The 25,815-nt window shown below is 35.5% G+C and overlaps 1 protein-coding gene across 1 annotated transcript in view; it reads left to right on the forward strand.

Moving 5' to 3' along the window:
• Window positions 1–24,838, forward strand: part of LOC149791995 (metalloprotease mig-17-like) — a 35,660-nt gene extending 10,822 nt beyond the window's left edge. The window contains exons 6-9 of the mRNA XM_089969315.1: window positions 297–464; window positions 18,668–18,803; window positions 23,295–23,405; window positions 24,716–24,838. Of these exons, the coding sequence (XP_089825441.1) occupies window positions 297–464; window positions 18,668–18,803; window positions 23,295–23,405; window positions 24,716–24,751 (451 nt within the window). The 3' untranslated portion in view covers window positions 24,752–24,838. The remainder of the gene's footprint in view (window positions 1–296; window positions 465–18,667; window positions 18,804–23,294; window positions 23,406–24,715) is intronic.
• Window positions 24,839–25,815: the final 977 nt, after the last annotated feature.

The raw sequence follows: 25,815 nt of genomic DNA on the forward strand, positions 1-25,815 counted from the left end.
ATGTCATACAACCTATCATTAGGTGCTCTAGTAATGGTGTAACGCTATACGGTCAGGTTCATTAGTAAACAATTACCAATTGTTTCGATCTTCATGACGATGAAAGCACATGTTAGTGTTGTGAGACACATACATCTTGAAAGATGGATAAAATTGTCAGTTGTCGCTTAAACTGTATAGCCTAGTTACATCACACACACAAGTATACATACATATATATATATATATATATATATATATATATATATATATATATATATATATATATATATATATATATATATATATCTTTCCAGTCTTGGATCATTTCACGATGGCGAATACAATGCGAAGGATTGTAAAGCAAGTGATCAGTTTATTATGAGTGCAAAAGAGGCTGCCTTGAACATAACCAGTTCCTCCAAAAACCCCTGGGTTTTCTCAAACTGTTCTGTGAGATCTTTCAAAGAAGTTTTAAAGCACAAGTATGAATAATGGATATAGAGTCATAACATTATAATCTTCCATTTCTTTCAGGCGTCTTTTGATTTGGGTAAGTGACAAGACCTGTAGTCGTTTAGAACGAACCTAATTTACGTATTTTCTCTACGAAATTTAACCCTATGAGCCAATGTACCAACATGTTTACATTATCCCGTAAAAGTGCCATGAATTAATTGGTACATGCGAAATAATAGCCTGACAATAAATATATTTCAGTTCTTTCAGATAAAGTCATGTAAGGGGTCGCAATGTTAAATGAAGCAAAATGTACTTTTCTAACTGTAAATAAATTTTATTTTGGTTTATAATATTCATTATACATTACTAGTTTGAAACATCAAATGGCGCATATGATTTCATTTGTTCCATGTTTACCGCAATAGTCTAAGCCCCAGTTTCTACAAAAGGAAGAGAATCGTATATAAATGCTGTTAAGAATTTTCGAGTAAACTCTATAGAGTCTCATGAGTTTCTAGAGAGATTGGAAATATTATAATGCCATCTTTAATGGTATAAAGTATTCGCCACTATGTCTCATGAAATGCTTTCGTATCCTTCTTTGAATGTGTTTTTCCTGTAATGTATTATAGAAGGCACACGCATATATCCTAAACATGTTTCAAATATTCTGTTCTTCACATCTGTCACAAAAACTATGGCATATGTGGGTACACCGACTTTTGGAACACGTTGGCCACACAGACGTAGACTATTTGTGTATTTCGTTAAATAATTAGAATATTAGACTTGGAACCAATAGTCCCATGTTTAACGTGTGGCTAGTTTCTTAAGCAATATTTTTAACGATTACAAACGATCAATCAAACAAGAGATAGTCTTTTGTTGAAGTCACTTCATCGGGACTACATCCGATACTGCTATGTATGATTAAGTGTACTAGGTGTGGTTATATGTAAGTGTTATTTTGTTATATGTCGGTGCATGTTATGTTGTTTCGTAAATTATTGCAAGAGATACTTAACGACGTACAAAACACTTACATGTGGTTCAATAATTTCAGTCAAGGCAATGCATTTGTAATTGTTGTGTTTTGTCTGTTTCTGAAAGCTTGGTTAAGTCAGTTGGTGTCTTAGTAACTTTCCTATATCACGCGGTTTAAACCAAAATATTGAAAGGTGATTTAAAAGCTGTACGGCGCTCGAGTGTGTATTCTATCCTAAGCGAACCGCGAAAGACGATTTGGATAGTACACCGATGACAAAACTTACATACATGTCCATTAGATTGTTAAAGTAACTGTTGGAGATGTGATAATTGCTGCTCGATGTTTCATTGAATAAGTGCTTGTTCTGGCTTTACAGCGTTAATTTCCTCTCCAAAACGAGTCTTCATTGAAATCTCCTCTACGGAGATAAGGGTTTGCTTATTGTACTCTACGACGCTCACATTTTCTTCTTATTCTTCGAGGATTTCCGGTTTTCTTATTTCGTCTTCTTACCTACACTGTTTAAATCAGTTTGCACAAGCGAGCACATATTGGACTTTCCTGAGAATCCAGTTATATTCCGTTTCGTTATAATTTGTTTTTCCCTTTTATTATCGATCATTGTCTGTCTCATAAATTTTTCCATCACAATATAATGAACAGCTATGCTTAGTAACCTTTTGTTTGTGTATAATGTGATTGAAGTTTGTACTACGTGTCTTTCTTTGATTTCGTGTTCGTGCCACGGGAAGATTAACATCTTCTTGGTTGGGTCCTATGATATTTTCGACAAAAATAAGATAAATGTGACTAGAAGCAGCCACGTCTGTTATATGAACAAAATCAATTTGTTATCTTCCATTAAGGAGCAAAACGATGCACATCCTCGTAATTCCATATAATATTAGATATAGTACGATATAAGTTTATTCTGAACCTTTCAGTCCTTCCAAAAACTTTTCTTCGCCTCGTTATTATGATAAACAAGATCAATCTTATTTACCTTTTTAAACTATGTATTGAATTTGCTTCCTGCGTCTTTTGATTCAAATACGCTACCACAAGTTATAAGAATTCATTGAAGGACATTGAATGACATTACGTTACACCAGGATATTGAAAAGGATTGGAACTCATTGGGACTATTCTTTAGGTTTTGACCTAGGTTTGTCACATTTGCTTCTTCATGGTGTTGATATAAGATAAGATACTTTTCTCAGAGATTGAAAAAATGATAAATGCTATATTTGTCAAATGAAATGACACTGGTATTTTATACTATGACAAAACTGAGAAAGGTAACATAATGCTATTTGAGAATCGAGAAAACTGAATGATGCATCACAATTTAAGACAAAGATAATGCCCATCCCAGTAGATACATTCAACTAAAAACAATTTTTAAAAAAAACACTTGACTTACTTGATGTATTAGAAATAGTGTGATTTTCATTCATGAAAATATGCTGACAATGTAATCAATTCAATTCTTGTTCTCTTTACCGTTTTTATAGTATTATTATGGTAATAATATATAAATAGTTCGATGACATTGTTTAGTTTAGCATTAACGTACATGAAGCTGTATTTATTCTCAATATAGAACTTGGTGGAATAGATAGTGTTCTTATGGTTTGGCAATATGGCAGATACATGTCAGCATCACCCATCGTCAACCTCTACCACCACCACGTCCTAACGCATTTGTTGTTGTTGTTGTTGCTGCTGCTGCTGCTGATAGTGTTTCGTTAATGATTGATGTAGCCACTGATATTTTAGAATAAAATTATTGCAAAATTGTCTTTTATGGTCACTTTACCAATGAGACCACGAAAACATTTTTCATGTTTTACCGCCATTGAGCAGCAGGGAAGTCGTACAGACCAGGTGGCTCAGATAAAATTAAGCCTCCCACATAAACTTTCTCCGTAGAAGCCTCAGATTGCAGAAATAAGCCCTCCTACGCAAATTAATCAGCGAAAATTCGACCCAGGATGCAATTTCAGACATAAAAAAAAACAACAAAATTTAGGGGGGGGGGGTAGGAAAATAATCTTATCATGTGTGTACGAAAGATTTGGATTGCAGATGCTAATTTTATCTCACAATAAAACAATATAGTTGAAAATAAGATGAGTCGAAAAACTAGCACAGTTGGAGAACCTCATTCTGCCAGATTAGCGCGAGAACAATTAGCGGCATTAAAGAAGCTTATTCCGACAAAACAATTATTTAAGAGAAATGTTCGTGGTTACGAAGATGTACAACATGGAATTTCAGAAACTTCGGCAAAATGGTTGAAGCCAGTTACTAAAACAATTGAACAAACTGTATATGGTGACGAAAAAGATAAGGAAGATGAGGAAGCCAGAAAACGTGGAATTTTTCGCGCGTTGAAAGGTATTGAGGAGCAATCACGAACATTACCCGATCGATTAGCAATAGCAGCAGCGGCAGCGCAGCAGGGTGGACAACCTGCAATTGCATTTAAAGTAGGTCGTAAGGGAAAAACTGAAGCAAGACCTAGAGGTAGAAAACCTGGAGTAAAAAAAAGAAAATTTGATATCGATGATTTAAGAGAAAATTTCATCGATGAGGGATGGAATATAATATCACAACCGCTATCTACGATATATAGTTTAGATCAATTTGGTCAACTTGCTGAAGATATGTTCAGTATTCGAAATGACTATTTGTCTGATATAGGAAGAGGAAGATATCCAACTCGTAAAAGTTGGTTTAGTATGTTATTTAGAATTTATGATGGAAAAACGCAAGCGAGTGAAAGGGATCCATCTTTTAGAAGATTTATGGCAGCAGCAGACGATAGATATGATCATAATAAACAAATGGCGGAAGAAAGAAAACAGCAAGAGAAAGAAAGAAAACAGCAAGAGAAAGAAAGAAAACAACAAGAAAGAAAAGAAAAAACTAAAACACGAGGAAAAAAAGTAGTACCACAGGAAGATATTCAACCACAGGAGCCAATATTTCAACCAGAGGAATTAGGAGCTAGACCAAAGGAAGATATTCCACCACAGAAAAAAGAAAGAAAATCGAAAATGAAAAAAGATCAGAGTGATAAACCAATAATTGTTCCCGAATATATATCATCACCGGCTAGTAGTTTGTTTACAATTAATCCTAAAATATCTGCTAGAAATTATTTGGATGAAAAAATGCTGCATTTAACCCGCAACTATGATTCAACAGTTCAGATGGCTGCGGATAATTCTCCGGAAAATAAAAGATTACTTTTACGAAAAGATATTGATGTTGATAAAATTGACGAAATTGATTGGCTAGCAATAATGTATTTTGGTAGTTTAGAACAGCCGATAATATACGAAGATGAAAATTTTGGAAAATTTTCATCAGATGTTATTAAATACAGATTTGCGAGTGCAAAAAAGACAATTTCGCCACCTGAAAGTAAAAGTTCGCCACCTAAAAGTAAAAGTTCGTCACCTAAAAGTAAAAGTTCGTCACCTAAAGATAAAGGTTCACCGCCTAAAAGTGATAGTCCTGAATCATTTCCTTTTGAACCTCACCACTCTCCTCTTCTCTCTCCTACATTATATCCAAGGGAACCTTCTGCATTCCCCTCTTGGCGACCCCCACCTCCGGAACCAACAGCGTCAAACTACAGGGGGCCCCCTCCCCCTGAAAAACCAACAAGATGGGGAATTGACCCCACGGAGGGTTGGATATTTAAGGGAACCCCCCCCACCTTCACCAGAAATATATTCACCACTGACGTCGTCGGGGTCATCACCAGGGTCACCATCAGAGGAGGAGAAGAAATCTTCAACGCCGTCAGACGATTTATTCTACGTAACGCCATTACAATCTCCAGAACAAAAAAAAACAGGAAGTGGATATTCAGTTTGCCCTGACAGTGTTGTCAATGATGTATCTCGCCTCGAAGTATTAATCGGAGGAAAGCGAGCCGGAAATAACTCCCGTGAGATAGTCAACGAAGCATCAGATATTTGTCAGCGATTATTCCGTGGTGGTATCATTAATTCTCATATTTATAAAGAGTTTGTCGATGAACTCATCGATTAAATCAACACAATTGAAATAATATGATTGTTCACAAACATCAACGCAGACCTAATCAGGTCCGCATAGTAAACTCTCGATTGCCAGTATACAAATATATTCACGGTAATGGATTCGGCGATATCATTGGAAGTCTTGTCACGCGAGTAATACCTAAAATTGGACCAATGGTAAAACAACTAGGATTGAAAGCGATAGGAAAGATAGGTGAGACTGCTGTTTCTGGTATCGGTAATTTGGCCAGTAAAGGCTTCAACGCTATCAAAAATAAAATATTAAGTTTAGTACGTAAAAAGCAACCCGTCAAATTACCCATTACCAGCGAAATGCCACCTGAAGTCAGTAAGGCCATAAATGATGCGGCAAATAAAAAAATAAATGATCTAGCACAGGAAGCTGCTATAACAAATCTAGCGCAGGAAGTTGCTAATACAAATCTAGCGCAGAATGTTGCTAATACAAATTTAGCAAATACAAGTTTTGTTTCAGGTGATGGTCTTCGTTTTAGACGATATTATTAATAATAAATGTTCGCACAAGTGTCAAATGAAGTATTTGACATGGACGAGCCAGTAGGTAGGGATACATCAGTGCGAGATTTCCAGTATTTCTCGTACGATGTAGTTGAGCCCGATTCAAGAAATCGGAAGGAAATTCAAGTCCACGATACAACAAGATATTTTCTTCCATCTGAGGCGTATATCGAATTTGTTGTAAAATTGTTAGAACCAATGATACCAACTTTGGAGCAAATTTTAAAGTTGGATTTGTCAATAATGGTATTATGGCATTATTCAAGAATGCCACTTACATGATCGATGGAAAAGAGATTGAATCAATCACGAATAATGTTGATATAGCAACGACGATCATAGGACTAGCAAGATACTCGGATGATTTTACCAGATCAGCCGGTCCTAGTATGATGTTCGCGAAGGATAATTCTAATGAAGCTGAACATAATCGGTATAACATCGCTATACCAATGGATGCAGCTGGTGCTAATCCAGCCACTCAGATGGCTTTAATAACTGGCGTCAATGACGATTACAATCTCGGATTTGCCACGCGAAAACTTATGTTGGTTGGTCCGAGTTTAAGATTTTCCTGCGCAATTCCGTTATCTCATATTTTTGGATTTTGCAGACATTTCAGAAAAGTTATTTACGGAGCAAAACATACGATATCTTTCGTTCGAGATGCCAATGATGACAGAGCCATCTGGCGAGATGCAAGTGTGGATCCCCTTGATATCGGTAAAGTTGTCCTTGAAAGAATTACCTTGTGGATGCCAGCGATAGTCCCATCGATGATCATTGAAGAAAAATTATTATCATTTATGAATCAAGGTGGAAAATCCGTTATGTCCTGGCTGACAACTATGACCGACTCCTATGATGTTAATATTAACGGAATATTTACCTGGCGAATTGCTTCACAACAAGGTTCTTCCGCACCTAGACATATCTTTGTTGCCCTTCAATCTGTAGATAGAAATGATCAACTGCATAGCCATATGATATTCGATCGATTCGAGGCGACAAACGTATCATTGAGAATAAACGGCCAACAGGAACCATCCGAGGAAATAGCCATCGATTATGTCACCAATTCCACGGCACGCGCGTATCATCGATTATTAAGTTTCATGGCCCGCGATCAAAATATTGATACTGGATTGCAAATATCACAACTAGATTTTAATACACTCTATCCCATCTATTATTTTTCTTTGGAACATCTCGATTTGGTAAAGCAGTCGGTTGTCGATATTCATTTCAAGGCCAGAATTAACACGCAGGGAAATAATGCAAGAGCAATTGCAGTAATTCTCAGCGATAGAACAATGATCCTGGAAGGCATCAGTGGTAGAATGAGAGTCATCGATGCACCCGTAGAGAACATGTAATAAATTCCAAATTTAGATTAAGTGATTATTAATATGCCATACGATCACGTCAGCGTAACTCTGACTCCCGGTCAGGTGAAAAAACTTCAATCGGCAACAACAGCGCGACGAGGTTTAAGTTTAACCTTAAAAAGCAATCAACTTCACGGTGGACCTAACAAACTATCGTTAACTAAAAGTCAACATGGACATTTCACCAGAGCCAGATCAGCAAATACTGGTATTCGCCTGAATCTCTCAATAGGAGTAATCAGAGATATGATCAAAGTAGGTGGTATTTTTCCTTTATTTGCCGCTATTCCGGGATTGATAGCTGCGGCGGCTCCCGCGATTGCGAAGGCAGTAGGATTAGGCGCGCTTGGAGGGATAGGTTCCGCATTAGCAAAAAAAGTTACCGGAGGAAGATATCGCAAAAAAAAGGGAGGGATATTCCCCCTTCTTGCTCCTCTTCTTCTTGCAAAAGCAATGCAGCAACGACAAGGATCCGGCCTTTATCTAAGACGACCCCCGTACGGATCCGGGTTAAGTCGAGCCTACCAGCCTCAAATTTAGATTTAATAAGTGAAGCAAAAAAAAAGAAAATAAAATTTTTCAGAGGCGTATTTATGCGAGATCAACTACCAGATAAACCAAATCCTACCGAGACAGGAATAATAAATCTCGATAAAAATTCCGGTCCTGGCACTCACTGGGTTGCTTACGCGATTAATCCTCGCGAAGTTATTTACTTCGACTCATATGGATTAGCACAGCCAAATGAATTTATCAAATACGTGTCAAAACTAAGACTTAAGGTTTGGTATTCAACGCTTCCAACACAAACATTAGCGGATCCACCAATATGCGGCCCGGAGTCAATTAATGTCCTTGATGCAATTTCAAAATCATCCAATCCTTATCGCAAAATTTTATTTGAATATACCGTAGATAAATATCATGGTTGACATTTACGGTAGATCTCTTTTTAGGAAAGAAAAAAAAGGAACGGGCGACATCGATACATCAAAGTTTGCCACGAGGGATGATATTAACAATCTTCTATCATTGTCAGAAGTTGATCCTGGTGAAGTTGCTGTTTTTCAAAATGTTGAAGGGCGATTACAAACTAGCAACATCAAAATAACTGATATAATTAAGCGAGAAGAATATAATGATCATATCAGTCAATTTACTCGTCAATCGGATTTGGTACTAAAATCTATCGCTGATATTACCGATATCATTGCAGAGTTTCCACCAAAGGACGATCTCGTGAATATAAAACAAAAAAATAATGAATTATCAGCGGCATTAGTATTACACAACGACGCCCAAGATAAAATAAATAAGCGACTCAACAAACTATTTAGCGATATTAAAAAATTCGACGAAATATCAAAAAATATTAACAAAAAACTTGATGATGATATAAAAAAGTTCACGGATGCCTCCTTAATTACACATGACGAACTCAATAAAAAAATAACAAAAATCAATGAAGATATCGAGCAAATAAACGCAGCTCGAATATTGACGAATCAGAAAAATAATGCAAATTCCGCAGCGAGTAAAGTATCGAACGATGATATCGAAGCGATACGTGAATTAGTGCAACAAAAGGTCGATAAAACATCACATGATGAAACAAAGAAAACCATTAAGGAAGTTAACGACAATATCAATAAAATGTTTGAACTCACACATAAAAAACTCGATCCATCAGTGTATTACGGAGAAATAAAAACTATCAATGAGAAATTTCTTACCTTAACAACAAAAACCAACGAAATCAGCACAAAATTATCATCAATGAACCTTGAAAGATTATCGCGAATTTCGATACCAGAGGAAGTAGAAACAAAAAATCTTACCTGCAGTGTGCCACTTGTGGTAGAGGTACGAAAAGAGGCATGGTGGACACCCGTGAATAACACATTTAAATTTAACCCGCCAATTAGTGGATATTATCGAATATTCATTCAATCTTCGGTAGGTTTTAAAATAAAAGCCGCAGGTGGTAAAATTTTTGGTGAAAATTTTAATTATATTATGCACACAGGTTATGATAATATATTTGTGTTAGAACCACCAGATAGAACCAATATGGGACCGTTTGGTTATAGTATAGTTTTCGAATATTTATGTAAATATATTCGGGATTAAATCATGCAATTGATATCGTAGATTAATAAATGACCGCATCGGATTACCGATACAATCAGGCGCGATCATGGCAGGATTCGTTAAAAAAACTCCTCGACGATTATCAGATAAAAATAAAGAAATATCAGCGCAGATTAGTTACCATTGATGTTGCTGTGTACGCGGTATCTGCTGTGGTCGCTGGTGCAGGAATAATTCTATCCGCGGTAACAATGATAGCGCCCATCGTAGCAACAATAATAATATCATCAGCAACAACAATCGCTGGTGTTTTAAATATCATCGCGAAGAAAATATCTTCGTGCACAAGTGAGAAACTATCTTCGTACAAAAGTAAACTAACTAAGATCAGTGACGCGTACTCGAAATTATCATCGTTACTTTCCGAAAGTCTCAACGACGGTATTATATCCGATCTAGAATTTTCTTCGATTATCAGTATCTACTCGGAGATTGAACAAATGAATATTAATAATGTCCGAGCTAGCCCAGATCGTGACAAACACGACGCCGCCGACAACAACGTTACTATCGTTAAGTTCAACGAAACCAGAATTTAGCATTAATTTTTCAACACCAATCAGCGTCAACGAAATTGCGTTAACACAATTGCGCGTCTACAATAGCTGGCCTAATGTTAGATCAAAATCATTCGGTAATTTGATGCCAAATAATTCACTTGTTTTTGCAAATAAAAATAAACCCGATGGAACACCCGATTGGATCGTCGTTGGTATACCAACGGGCAGTTATGAAATTGATCAGCTGAATAATGAGTTTACCACTAGAATATCAAATTTAACCGGCGATGCTACTCCGGGAATAAAGATATCTTCACATGATCCAACACTATCGTCAATGATAGAAGTGAAATCACCGTACGTGGTAGATATTTACCAATCATCGATTAGAAATATATTAGGTTGGCCCGAGGTCGCACCTCTGGTAGAACCAAAAAAATCGGATGTTATTATTCCAGGTTGGTATGATGAAACCCTTCCAGAACTACCGGAACCAAAAAAATCGGATTTTACCACCAACGAAGGATGGTATGGAGATATCAAACACAAGCCTCTGATCCACAGCGCCATCAATCTCATGAATAACCACAAAATTAACCTAGTAATGTTCGCTTTCACTTTTATTAACGAAAGAATTCTCTCATGGCTACCTCTTCCTAAAATCCCCCCAGATGTGAAAATCTTCGACGCTACCCACATTAACAGGATAATAGCCCCCATAGACGGTATCTTGGTAAGAAGAACACTAGACGAGTTTATTCAAGAACACGAATTACAATTAAATTTATTGCGAGGATCATTTCATGAATGCATCCTAAATAAATCTGGTTCATGTAGCGAAATTATAAAGCACGTGAAAATTTTAAATCAACTTGCGAATGATATTGAATATTATCATGATATGTTTATTCAGGCGATAGTCGACGATATATCAATTGCCGAATATGTTCTCCCTATTAGCAAATTCGAGTTGATCAAAAACTCAGGAGAAAAACAAAAATTCATAAGAGTATTTGAATTAACCGAGGAAACACTGCCAAATTTCAAATTTCCCAATTCTGATTTTGATGCGATGAGAAAATCCGTCACTGATACCATTGATGATTTATTTCCGAAATTACATGCCGCATGGACCAAAAAAATACCTTCAGAATTGATTCTTAAACACAATAACGATCCTGACAAAGGTGGACGACATATATCGCCGGGTATCGTTAATATAACGGAAGTTATCGCGATTTATCTTCACGCGGATGTTGTCGAGGGTAGCTATAATGTTGATTCGTCAGTGTCGAATCAAGCGAATCAGGGATTTGTATTGTATTCATTTTCACCTAGCGCATCCCCTGGTTATTTGATAATCAAGGAACCAATGAATCCGTTTTACCTGCGATGTCATAATCGGTTATTGACAAGAATAAATTTCAAATTAACGGATCAGAAAGGAAATTTACTTGATATACGCGGGGAAACTGTAAGTATCAATCTTTTGGTGAAATCGTGAGCGAGATTTTCCAAATCTATCTCCCAGGAAAAAATGGGCGAAAAAAATAAATAAAATCCAGGGAAATTTTCAAAATTAATCTTTTTTTTTTGTTTTGCGGAGATATTCAATTATTCTTCGTCACTCTCCGAATCAAATATTATTGGTACATAGGAGAATTTGATCCACGAATCAGCATCATAAGAAAATGTTGCGTTGTATTTTCCTTCTGCCACTCGTTTTACTGAATGCGAGTCAATAACGAAATGTTTTGCTGCTGCAGACATCGATGTAAACGCGATTTCCTCACCTGTTGCTTGATTCACTGATTTAACAGTCCTCGAATAATTAGGAAATCCACGGTTATTACCAAATCTTGAATTTTCACTCTGGGTTACCGCGCGCAGATTGGAAAGTTTATTGTTAAGTTTATTACCGTCAATGTGGTCGATAACAAGTCCGATCTCTATTGGTCCTTTGTAGCATTCGAACACAAATCTATGATTCGAATAACATTCTGTTCTTTCATTTCTTTTATGGACTGTAAATTTGAGATATCCCGAATTACAAATACTACCAACACGTTTCTTTGTTTTGATGTTTCTGACATTACCATCCTCAGATGCTTCGTAACCTTCGATGATGGGATGCGATTTATACTCGCATGTGATTTTCATTGTGGGAATCGCTGATTTCATTTCCATATATGATATTCTCTTTGTTTAAATCGAAATTTGCTTTGAAACGATTAATATAATCTTCTTCGCATTTTATTACCGAGGAGGATCTTTTCTCATAATATCTCCGTAACTCACGATATTTTTTCCCTCCACAGGAGAAACACAATCGTGTCTTTCCTCGAATGCCAACTTGACAAATTAAACATCGCTGTGGTCCTTTGTTACCTCGTCGAATTTCGTATATGTGAGCGCCACAATATTCACCTCTACAGGATTTGTTACATGATTTTGTTGATCCGACTGTTATCCATGAACATTGCTTCATTATATTTAGATATTTGTCTAAAATATAATAATGGATTTATTTGATCTTGATGAGGCAGAATATATCATTCCTGAAGTTGATCGTGCGAAGAAGGAATTTTTTGATGATGGAGCGATTCATGTTTGGTCGACATGGAAAACTAACTTTGTTGATGCTACGATGAATTTGGAGCGAGCGAAAAAGATAATCGAACATATAAAAAACTCACACAAAGAAGAGAGATTTATTTTCGGAATAAAATTTATTGCACAAATGCCCGATGATATTTGGATTATTCGTGATAAACGAGATCCGGTACGCGGCGGTAAGAAAAATGTTGTTCTTGATAAAAATTCGAAACCAGGATTGTTATTAGGGATTGATGGTCCTTATTATGCTAGGGCGTATCCTTCTAGTGCTGTTGTCTATGGAATTTATCGGCTGAATAATAATCCTGATGTGAAAAACCTACCTACGATGAGGGAATCACCGAAAATAAATTGTGTAGCTGAGCGCGTCATCGAGCACATGAAAAATGCTCGTCGCGGATCTGGTCTAACTCAATTGAGATTGGATAAAATTAATTCATGGGCAAAGACAGTTGTTGATGGCGCATCGATTGACGATGTTGCTGTGTTGAGTAAAAAACTTAAATTTCCTATCATGGTTAAAACGCTATCGGGTGAAATATTATATTCGTCGCCGTATAATTCTCGAGGAACACCAATCGAAATTGTTGATCATAATTCACATGCGTGGAGTCAGTCGGTAATGATATTCCCGCGAGATCGTGTTGTTAAGTTTTATCCCGTGGAATCTGAGAAAGACAATTCCGATGCAATGTTTAGGTTTATCAAACTATTAGCCAAGTCCGATCCAATATCGATTTGGTTATTTTCTAGCGAAGAAAGATACGATCAATTTATCTTACCACGCGGAGATATTTACCGTGATGAAATATTACACGAAACAATGAGAAATATCGCGGAGAAGTATTCATCAAATCCAGATCAGTTGCTGACAAACTGCTTTACTGTTCCGTCTGTTGCCGCTCATGCTGCGAGAGAAAGAAACTCGTGGAAACCTACGAGGAATGAGTTTCTTAATGATATTCAACTTAGTTGTATCGAATACGGCCATGGAGGATTATGGAATACCAAGTATTATTTCGAAGATATGATTTCTGTTGATATGAGCGCATGCTACCCTGGAAGTTTCCTTGGGTATGGCGATTGTGCAGATTACTTTGCTAAATTCGGTCATCCTACCAATGAGATGACGAGAGTTGCAATTAACGGACCGTTACCCGATTTTGTCATGACCGGATTCGCTCATGTTAATTCGTTCGAACTTGCTGAAAATTTGCATAAAATTTGTTATATTTGGTTTGGTCGGCATTTATCTCAGCGAAGATGGGTCCCTACGGTATTGTTGAGATTTATGTTGGATTCGTCGATGTTAATATCATTGACAGTAAGTGAAGCAATTATATCGTATAGAAAGCAAACCGAGGTGTGGTTGCCGACAGATTGTGAAAACGCGAAAGATATTGGAAGAAAAATAATTGGTAAATTTACTCAAGGAGGATCAGTTGATCATAAACATCGCCACGCTAGGTTATTTATCAATGATGCCGAGATGGATTTTATTATTGCTGATACAGTATCGCGTGGAATATTTTGCAACAGAGAAAATATTATTATTGATGGAACGAAGTTAGGTACAGTGATCACTTATCTCGATGGAGAGTCAGCGCAGTATACTCATTTAAGATCATCGATGCTCGCTTATGTGAGTATCAATTTGCTGTCGATGATAAATAAATTTTCTGATATCGCGGTAAGGGTTGCAACGGATTCGTTTTATATCGATAAGAAATTTCAGTGCAGGCTGGAAAATTTAATCACCGATGGTTCCTGGGGAACTTGGAGAATAAAAAACGAGGATATTCTAGATTATTGCGAGGACGCGGATGTGGAAGATTGCGATAAGTTTCATAAAGATAAATGTGATGAAGTATCAACGGCAGTATCTGCGTTTGATCCGATTTCACGAAACAAATTCGTTTACCTAAATGGTCCTGGCGGTAGCGGTAAAACAACACGAGCGATAAACTTATTTTCAAACTCTGATATGATCGTGTTGACTCCAACTCATAGATTAGCGCGAGAAATAAAACAGCGTGGCGTTAATTCTTGTACTTATCACAGTTATTTCAAGTACAGCGGTGGATTGTGGGATTCAGCTCGAATGGGAAATAAATATATCAACAAGATTATAATATTTGATGAAATTTGCACGGTAAATTTAGTTGTGTTAAAATTATTCCTGGGTTGGCTAGAAGAAAAAAATACCGCTGTAATAATGTGCGGAGATCACGGCCAACCTGATCCTATTGATGGTGAATCTCCTCACAGGTGGCTTAGAAATTTTGTAGATTATTATGAAGAAATTGACGCTGATTATAGATCTAATGATATTTTACTGACCGAGTTTAAAAAAATGATTCGATTGCAACCTAATAAATTTCAATGTGATGTGATGAGAAAAATAATCGACGAAACTTCGATGGATAATTTTCTAACTTTGTGGCGTCCAGATCATCTGATTGTTGCTAGCAGAAAAATTGTTCGCGATGTTATTCAGGAAATATTATTCAAACTTCATTGTGATAAATTTCCAACATTGCAGGTGCCGTTGTGTTATAGGCCAACTGATACTAGGAAACAAAATATCAATGTTATTTTGCCATGTGGAGAAGAAAAAATATTAGTTTTGAATGATATTATTTTCGTTGATATTAATCTTGTCAATGATGCAATAAACGCAGAAAGATCGCCATGGAAACTCGGATACGCAGCAACGATACATTCATCACAGGGATTAACAGTAGATGGCCAGGTCTGGATCGTCGATGATAGAATTTCCTGGTCAAATTTAGTTTATCTAGCAGTTTCTCGAGTAAGAAAATTATCTCAGTTAGGTAGAATTAAATTTCACATAAGTGACGACGGCGGTAATTGAGTATCTCTCGGTATTATTTGTAATTCTTCTTTGGTAAATCCGCGTTGTGGTGCTAGTGAATCTAGAAAATAAATTGCTGGCCTTCCTGATGATCTTGTTACGGCTGATATTTTATGTGTCGTAACGCTCCAAGTTGGATCAGTTGCTCTTTTTCTGCCACCCTCGGCTTCTCCTTCTTTATATAAATATCTGACAATAACACTACCCAGCACAGGCGGAATTGTGGAACTTCGCTTTAGTGGTATATTTGGTTTTGTAATTGCAGTTGCGGGCTTCATTGATATTGTTCGTGTTACTTCGTTATTTAGTGCGTTAATCACGTGAGGTAATCTTGTTACCCAATCGTGAGATCGTTTATCTTGGATAAATTCGCGCGCGTACTGATATCCGAATAATCGTTCTGCAAGAGTTTTATTGAATCTCTCAACGATAGCTTGATTGTGATGAACACCTACAATACCGCGACGGATTTTAACATTATTCTTTTTCATCAGTGAAGTAACCGCGCCAAGAAATTCTCGACCTGGATCAACCTGGAGAAGCTTCGGCCATGTTAATGGAGATCGTGAATAAATTTCGCTAAACGCCTTAGCAATCTCTGTTGCTGTTTTATTCGATAACGGTTCCGCTTCCTTGTATCTGCTAGCGATATCAACAACCGTCAACACGTATTTATATGTGACTCCGTCGACGGTATCGTAAGGAAGAAACATAAGATCAGCCTGATGGACTTCATTAGGGACGCTGACAGAGAAACTCGCATATGATATTTTCTTAGGCGGAGGAATATAAATTTGCCAGACTGCTTGTCTCGATAGCCACGATTCAGCGACAGATTGCTTTACTTTTGCTGCCTTAGCAAGTTTGGCAATTGCTGATTTTCCTCGCCAAAATCCTCGCGGAGAATAATATATTTGCTCCATTATAAATTACCAGCACCTAGTACTAATTTACCTTTCATCGCGCCTTTTATTAACCAAGTTGCCAATTTCTCTTTGAAATTTTTATCAGGAATAGCATCTATTGCGTGAATTAATTTAATATCAGCGAGATGTCTTTGTTGTAAATCTTCGCTGCGATATGCAAGATCGTGATAGTAGCATGCGTTATCGATAGCGTTTACTGGATCCTCGCCAGGATTTGGTTGATTATTATCGTTAAGTCTTATATCTAGCCTTGTACCAGGTCCGCAGTAATTATATCCTGGTAAATGCTTCTCTCCGGGATATTTCGCCCAAGGAGCTCCAGGCAGATTTGTTAAGGAGGTTGCGATGTCTCCTCCGGTTCTACTTTTTTTTTTACAAATCTAAACTTAATTGTCTTGCAAACTTCACATTCTCCCTTGATTGCATTTCTGTTGTTGCGTGTAACGACTTCGATTGGATTTATCGTAGCAGTTCGAGTGCGACACTTAACACAATATGAATCCATGTTATTCTAATAACATGAATGTAATTGATTTTTCAGCCACAAAAAAACGCGAGCAAGTAAAACATATCGAGGCATTACCAAATTCGATTAGAATGATAATCATTGGACCATCTGGTTCTGGAAAAACGCAATTGTTGCTAAATTTGATTATGCGATGGTTAAAATGGGACAAATTGTATTTGGTTGCGCCGTCTGTTGATGATCAGCGATGTTATCAGGTATTAAAAGAATTTAGCGATAATACTGAGGATGGCACGATAGAATTTATAACGGATATCAATGAGGCTCCATCAGTGGAGACTTTAGATGGCGATGTTAATAATCTTGTCGTATTCGATGATGTAATGCTGGATAAACAAACTAACCCAGCTAGGATATTCTCGCGTGGCCGACACAAGAACACCGATGTGATTTACGTGACGCAGCGATATACGCAAATTCCGAAGGTAATTAGAGATAATTGTAATATTTTATCGGTATTCAATGGCGTTGATACTCACACGCTGAGGAATATTCATCAAACTTGGTGCAATGGCGACATGGATATAAATAAGTTTAAAAATTTCTTCAGTCACGCTCAGGCAACACCACACGGTTTTGTCACGATTAATCTTCATGATCCTCGTAGTAGGTATCGAGTTGGTCTTGATCAGATTTACTCATAAAATTGCAGCCGGAATTTGCAATCACACATAAATTTTGTTGTTTTTTTTATGTCTGAAATTGCATCCTGGGTCGAATTTTCGCTGATTAATTTGCGTAGGAGGGCTTATTTCTGCAATCTGAGGCTTCTACGGAGAAAGTTTATGTGGGAGGCTTAATTTTATCTGAGCCACCTGGTCTGTACGACTTCCCTGCTGCTGCCATTGTCATATAACTGAACAGAATGAAAATTCGGCTTTGACTATCATAACTCTGTTACTATTCATAGTTAGATATGCCAACAAGCATTTGTTATGGTTTGACATTCTTGAAATTATTGATTCTTGAAATGATTGATTCTTGAAATGATTGATTCTTGAAATGATTGAAATTATCTTTTCCGATGAAATCGAAACATAAAAAATCAGAACCAAATCAAAGTGTAAACCAAGTCACACCAGGGCAGATAATATCCAGCAGCATTGCATTTATGTATGTATGTATGTATGCATGTATGTATGTATGTATGTATGTATGTATGTATGTATGTATGTATGTATGTATGTATGTATGTATGTATGCATGTATGTATTCATGTATATATGCATGCATGCATGTTTGTGTATGTATGTATGTATGTATGTATGTATGTATGTATGAATGTATGCATGTATGTATGCATGCATGCATGCATGTATGTATGTATGTATGCAGCCATGCATGCATGCATGTATGTATGTATGTATGCATGTATGCATGTATGCATGTATGTATGCATGGATGTAGGTATGCATGTATGTATGTATGTATGTATGTATGTATATATGTATGTATGTATGTATGTATGTTAGTCATGTGGGACAATATTAATATATTCCATATAACAGCCAATTATGTTGTTTATATGTAATTCTAAAAGCGAACTGCCCCTATATAGTCTCTTTAGAAACTGACGGCCTCAAGTTAATTCAACGTTTTATACATCGTCTAATTGGTCATATGCTATTATCTATTATAAATATATATTCTCATTTCAGACAATGCGTGACATTGCCTGGAAGACTATATGACATTCAGGAATATTTTGATTATGTGCAGCATAAGCCAGGAATGGTGTACAATCTTACCGAGCAGTGTCGTTTTATTATGGGGCGCCATTCTAAATTTTGTGAGGTATTATTATATGTGTCTATATGTGTATGTGTAGGGTAGAATGTTCTTACGTGGATTAGCTTCTTTATCCAGGTCATATAGGAAAATTTACGATAATTATCAGCATAATATCACATGGAACGCAGTCCACACAAAGCTGGATGGTCTTCATTTGCAAAATTACTCATTTGTTTTTAATATCTTATGTGCGTATTAGGCTCAAAGTGCATATTAATTGTTACGAGGGCAGCATACATTCTAACATTGAACCGCCAATTATATTGTTATGTAAGAATAACTACTGCATACTCTGATGTCACAAGACAGTGATGTTAATACAAAAAAAGTGTTTTTGAAAAGCCATATGAAGGATATCTTCAAAAAATTAGGACAATAGCAAGAAGTTGATTCCAGTCAAGGATTGTGTTGCACCTGAGTTTTTTAGAAGCGGCATGATTTTGTTTGGGAAACTGGTCCAAATAATGACATGGCAGGCAGTGAGCAACTAACTATTAACTTTAAAATATTTATTATTTTCTTATAAAGCTTGAAGCCTAAAACCAGAAGAGATCATAGTGGCGCAGTGTGAGTGTTGATGAGAGTTTGTTACAATAAATATTTCGCGAATCGTACATTTCGTGAAATCGATGAAATGTTATTCTAGCACGTCATTGCTATTCCTTGGAGTATGCAATGATTATGTCATTAGTGCGTCAGTTCCACATTTTCTCAAGGTGTAATAAAACAATGCCAAATTGCTGATGGCCTCTGTCTACATTACGGCTGAATTAAGATAGGTATGCTAGATCTTTACTTACGAGTAGCAGAGTGGATATGCATTCCTTGATAACAATAAATGCAAAACAATATGACAGTTATTTATAATAGCTATAACTATTCCACGTGGTAATTTCTATGATGGATATATCACATCCACGACTGCTTCGTTTAAAGAATATCATACTTCGCAAATGGCACAAACATGTGACACACAATGTTGAATACGTTCCTTTACTAAAATATCTCTATCGATCAGCAGCCATTAGATGTGCAGTGTTGGTTTTGTAACGGCTTTGTAGTGGAAGATAGTCGATACGTATGAATTTAGTTTGCAAAGATTTCAAAGCCATCATCAAATAAATAATAATAATAATAATAATAATAATAATAATAATAATGATAATAATAATAATAATATTAATAATAATAATAATAATAAGAAGAAGAATACTACTATTAATAATAATAATAATCAGATGAAGGAGAAGATGATGAATGGTAATAACAAAAATAACATCAGTATTAAAGGTGACTGTTATCATCATTTTGTATTATCAGGTACATTACATTTAACTAGCTGAATATTATAACATACATATGAACATTTTAGGAGGTGAACATTATAATTTTGGCCTGCTAAATTAATACAAGGCAATGGTTTTTATAATCTACCATCCTGGATAATTTCAAAAAAGTGAAGAATAATTAATGGGCTAATCCAGGAATGAGTGCATCCGCACATATATTCGTGAATCGTGTTGATTGCAAACCACCCTGACTGAATCACATATATTCGTGAAACGTGTTGATTGCAAACCACCCTGACTGAATCACATATATTCGTGAAACGTGTTGATTGTAAACCACCCTGACTGAATCACATTTATTCTTTTCTAAACACCAGTATAGTTGTAACCTTTAAAGAACATAACTCCTTCTTATAGAGAAGATTGAATGTCATGCCATGTATATCAGTTGTATTCACAAGATCAATCGTCACATATCTTATTAGGTGACAATGAAACTGGACATATGTCCAACTATTTATATTATCTTTTCCCGCAACATACATTTAGTGATATACTTACTACTAACTGCAGCTGATCAAACGTGGAGTTCCAAAGCCCAAAAATAAAGGAATCCTGCTGGATACTCTTAAAATAAGGAAGTCGAAATATATCACATGAATATATAAAAACGGACACCGATTCCAAATTCGAAACTTATTTCATCATATATTTGGGACCTGTTTTTATTCTGTGAAACAATTTAGGCTATGAACGCCTTAGCCACTCACCCATCAATACTTACTACAGCTTTTGCTTTAAGTGTTCTATCATGTGTGTTGCTTATTGTGAACGGTTGCCCGTCAATAATGTGATAGCTTGCCTTCAACGCTTTGCAGAATTACAAATGTAATCAAAAGAATAAATACCTCTTGATATGTAATTGTGAATGAGCGTACTGCATTTTGATGCTATATATAAAGTAACATTTTCTTCGTCAGAAGGTGAGATCCAGGGCGTTTGCTCTATGTTGTAAAGTCAAAATTTTAACTCATGTAAGTCCTGCCACTTCCTTCAGCACCAGGATACTTTCGAAAACACACGAGGTGGTCTTCGACTCACCGCTTTTATTACCCGGTTGTAATTGATATATCGAGATGCTCCAAGTATGTGTCCGAAGACTCGTTAGCGTCTTCGTTTTATGATATTTGTAACCGATGGTTCTTTCATTACGCGAATGATCTCATATGTCGGGATATTCTGGATACCTGTGATACGAGGGATTTTGCAGAGTTATCATTATTAATTAACGTTTTATGCCGCAACGAGCTAGTTTAATTCACCACTGCCAATGCAGAGAAATGATAAGCCGACATACAGAAATGAGTCCATCATTTTGAAACTTTATGTGCCTGGGATGTTTATGTTCACATGCTAGCTTATGAACTGGTAGTGTGGATGTTAGCCTAACTACAGGTGATCCTGCTAGTCGATACGTATTATATGTAACTAATACTTAAGTAGAGCAACATTGTTGGTATAGTCAAGGTCGATGAAAGTTGTTTGATGTATGATTCTTCCATTCTTGTGCAGCTCATTTCATTTTGAATTCATTCTGGATGATGATACATCAACGTTGCACCCTGCTTTTGACATGCACCTATTGTGGAAGCTGTTAGTATTAGCACGTATGTCTTTTGATAGGGTGTTGACGAACTTGCCAGGAAATGCAATACTCTTGAGTAAAAGCATGAAGTAGCTTTTAGGCAAGCGCTGGGTTTTCTTACTGGCTGGTTCGATATTGTGGTTTCCATTAATTTATTAGATCATATCGATACCGTCTATAATTACCCTTCCTAGTGTAAACATTGGTAATATTTCATTTGCAATTCCAGTAAATTGACTTTCCCCATTCATATGAGCATATAAACATTCCGTTTTTCCAGGCACTGAATGCAGTAATAACAAAGAGTTAATGCGGCCCCGATTACTGCATTTGTCTTTCTTTAAGAGCATGACTAATGAACTAAATGGATGTACCAGTGGCTGTCGCGCCAAGGATACGCATTGACTGTGTAGTGAATCCAGTATTATTTGGCTTGGAGGGGACCAACCTGTTTAAAAATCTACTCACGTTGATTTTAAGTAAATTGATTCTTGAAACAATAAAAAAAAACGTAATCGGTGGGTTTATCTGATCATGGCAGGACACATACTTTAGTATCGCACAGGGTAATATTTATTTTAATTCCCTGCCAATGTAGGTTATGTAGGTTGCTGGATGAGTGGGTGTTTTTGGATAGGTAGATAGGTATTTCCCGGTAGGCCATCACAATACTAATTTACAAACATTAAACCTGAAATAAGACTTAAAGTTGCAATCCAATGGTAAGGAACTGAATGATTTTATTGTACGAGTGTGTGCGTAATTGTTTTTTTTTTGTTTTTGTTTAATTGTTTTGGAATAGTGCAAACGTATATAAAGTTTATATTTTAACATATGTATATCATTATGTTGATTAGAAAACTTACCAAAGTTCCTTTGTGCTGATACATATATAATTGCCCACACTTTTCCTTGTGTAGAACGTTAATCTTGTCATGCTGAATGTATGGTGTCACCTTTATAACTTCGGCATATGTATTGTTCCTCACGAGTATTTCATAAACACGTATATATATATATATATATATATATATATATATATATATATATATATATATATATATATATATACAAGCAGTTGCATAGAGCTTCAATTAGTGCAGTACATATCGAAGACCAGCACAGTGTTTCGTCCGTTTATATTGTCCTCTTTACAGATTGTTTCTCTGGAAATGATTTTACTGAACTACTTCCATTCAAGGAACATGTGTTTAACTCCCGTCCATTACTGGTTTAAAAATATCAACGTCCAAATAACGTCAGTTAATGTTACCAAAGATTCTCTTAGTTTTGAAAATGATATTTGGAGCAAACTGAGTGTATATATTTTCAAGCTAAGAAATAAAGTATTTTATTTTTGCCAATTCATAGCATATTCAGATATTTAGAAGAGAATAAAAATTCGTCCGCTCGAGTTTCCAGAACCTGCCAATCATTTACTGTCAGACGTAATTTCAAATGTTTACTCTAAATGAAATGCATTATATTTTCTAGCAGTATATGTCTATACATTTTACGTATTATTGATCGAGCTCTGCATGAGTTTACGATTTTTTTAAGACTGATCCACAGGATGTTTGCGATAAGATGAGGTGTACAGATCCCCCAACGGGCATATGCCTGGATGTATATCAAGGTGCAGCCAGAGGAACTGAATGTGGACAAAATAATGTAATATCCTGCTCTGTCTCTCTCTGAGTCCCTCATTCTCTGTATATCTGTATGTCTCTCTCACGAAATAAAGAAATACAATTGGTTTCTATGCTACAAACTGCTCCGTAGCGAAAATATAAAATGTGCATTCCAAACAATGAAAAAGTATGGGCAATATTGCGTTATATAGCAAAGGAATATTAATTAAATTTAAAAAGTTAATATAATTTAAAGTAAGACACACTTACGTAATGTTACTGTACACTAGCAGATCTCTTGCATGAAAATCCATTTACTAACACGTATGGGTCAAACAGCTGCTTTTATTACCATAGACTGCCAATGGCAACACATTAATGTTGGCCTCTATAGCACATGCACAGACAAAAACGTTAATCTCTGGAATCCGCTTTATGCCTATATGTAAATGCTAACATGAAGTTTCAAATAAACTGAGAATAATATCATAATATATCATGTAATGTGTTTGATTAAGAGTCATTATCTTTATATATATATATATATATATATATATATATATATATATATATATATATATATATATATATATATATATATATATATATATATATATACACATATATATATATATATATATATATATTATATATATATATATATATATATATATATATATATATATATATATACATATATATATATATATATATATATATATATATATATATATATATATATATATATATATATATATCGATCTATCTATCTACCAATCTATCTATATATCTATATATCAATCTATCAATCTATGTATGTATGTATGTATGTATGTGTGCATGTGTATGCATGTATGTATGCATGTTTATATGTATGTATATATTTATGGAAACATGCATATATGTATGTATGTGTGTATGAATGCATCCATCTATGTATGTGTGTATGACTGACTGAATGACTGACTGACTGACTTTCTTTATTTCCTCTTGAGAAGAGATTTCATTCAGTTAATTTTTCGTTAATACAGAAAAGATAGGAACACAGCTTGACATTAATGGACTTACAGTACACTATCTATATGTATGTATGTATATATGTATGTATGTATGTATGCATGTATGTATTCATATATTTATGCAACTATCTTCATACCTATCTACCTAACTAGCTAACTATATATATGTCTGTCTGTCTGTCCGTCTGTCTGTCTGTCTGTCTCTCTCTCTCTTCTCTCTCTCTCTCTCTCTCTCTCTCTCTCTCTCTCTCTCTCTATATATATATATATATATATATATATATATATATATATATATATATATATATATATATATATAATTTTACTCCAGTGGTGCATTGACGGAAAGTGTGTTTCAAAGGTTTAAATTGCTCGGATGGAAGAGTTGAAGCCATTGCTGATTGATGCAGTTGCCTTTCTCCCAATTATTATGATTTAAGTTCGACAAATGACTCAAAAGATGTATCTGAATTATGCACATTGAATCTTGTACGCTCCGTTAAATGGAAACATAGTGAATTAAAGACAATTCAACATGGATATTTTAGTTTCGTTTGTTAAAATAACAAGAATTATTAATTTATCTAAAAATTAGGGAAAATGGAAACTTTGCCGTTGTTTCGATGCTAATTATTATCTCTATTTATGATGACGATATTGATAACGATTGCGATGCTGATGATGTAAATGATGACTATAATTATTTGAAAATCTTATTGAAACAATGTTTCTGAAAATAAATTTTGCGCAGATCTTTTGCTAAATCAATATGACAGTATGTTTATTAGGTGATGTTTTTCTTGCAAACCAAGCTGCAGCATACCTCAATCAAACATCTGTGAAATATAGATTGTGGAGGGACTTTCAGCGTTTTAATCTATAGACATTCATCCCTTGAGTTCATTGAAAAACATTTATGCATATATTTATGTATACTAATTTAATATTTACAAACAGTTATTTTAGTTTCGATAAGCACTATATTAAGAATTATTCAATTAGAATTGCACACTGCTTATTCCTAAGTTGAACACATTTGACATGTTTTTGATGGATCTTCGTGTATTATGCGGATTTATTGTATTTCGTTTTGCATCAGTTCCATGCGTGTCTTGTGTAGAAAAAGCGGTTGAAAGGACAAAGAAACACTATTCACTTGATATGATGCGGAAGTAAGTCCTGTGTCACATACATATTCCTAATGATCATTTATTGATTATTGTACTAACTGTTATCTGTCTAATGCGTTTATGTTACAAAAGAAACATAGGAAAACTAATTCAAATGTTGGTTTCACACATACGCTAAATTCGTTTCTTTCGAAATCGGGTAGGATTAAACAAAAGTAGAAATAACTTGAAGTATATAATTTCTAGCAATGTTGCAAAGGAAAGAACGAAACATATAATGATACCAAAATGAAACTTATTG

This window comes from Sinohyriopsis cumingii, chromosome 9 (genome assembly GCF_028554795.1).
Source record: "Sinohyriopsis cumingii isolate HCF-2022 chromosome 9, ASM2855479v2, whole genome shotgun sequence".
NCBI classification, from domain to species: Eukaryota; Metazoa; Mollusca; class Bivalvia; order Unionida; family Unionidae; genus Sinohyriopsis; species Sinohyriopsis cumingii.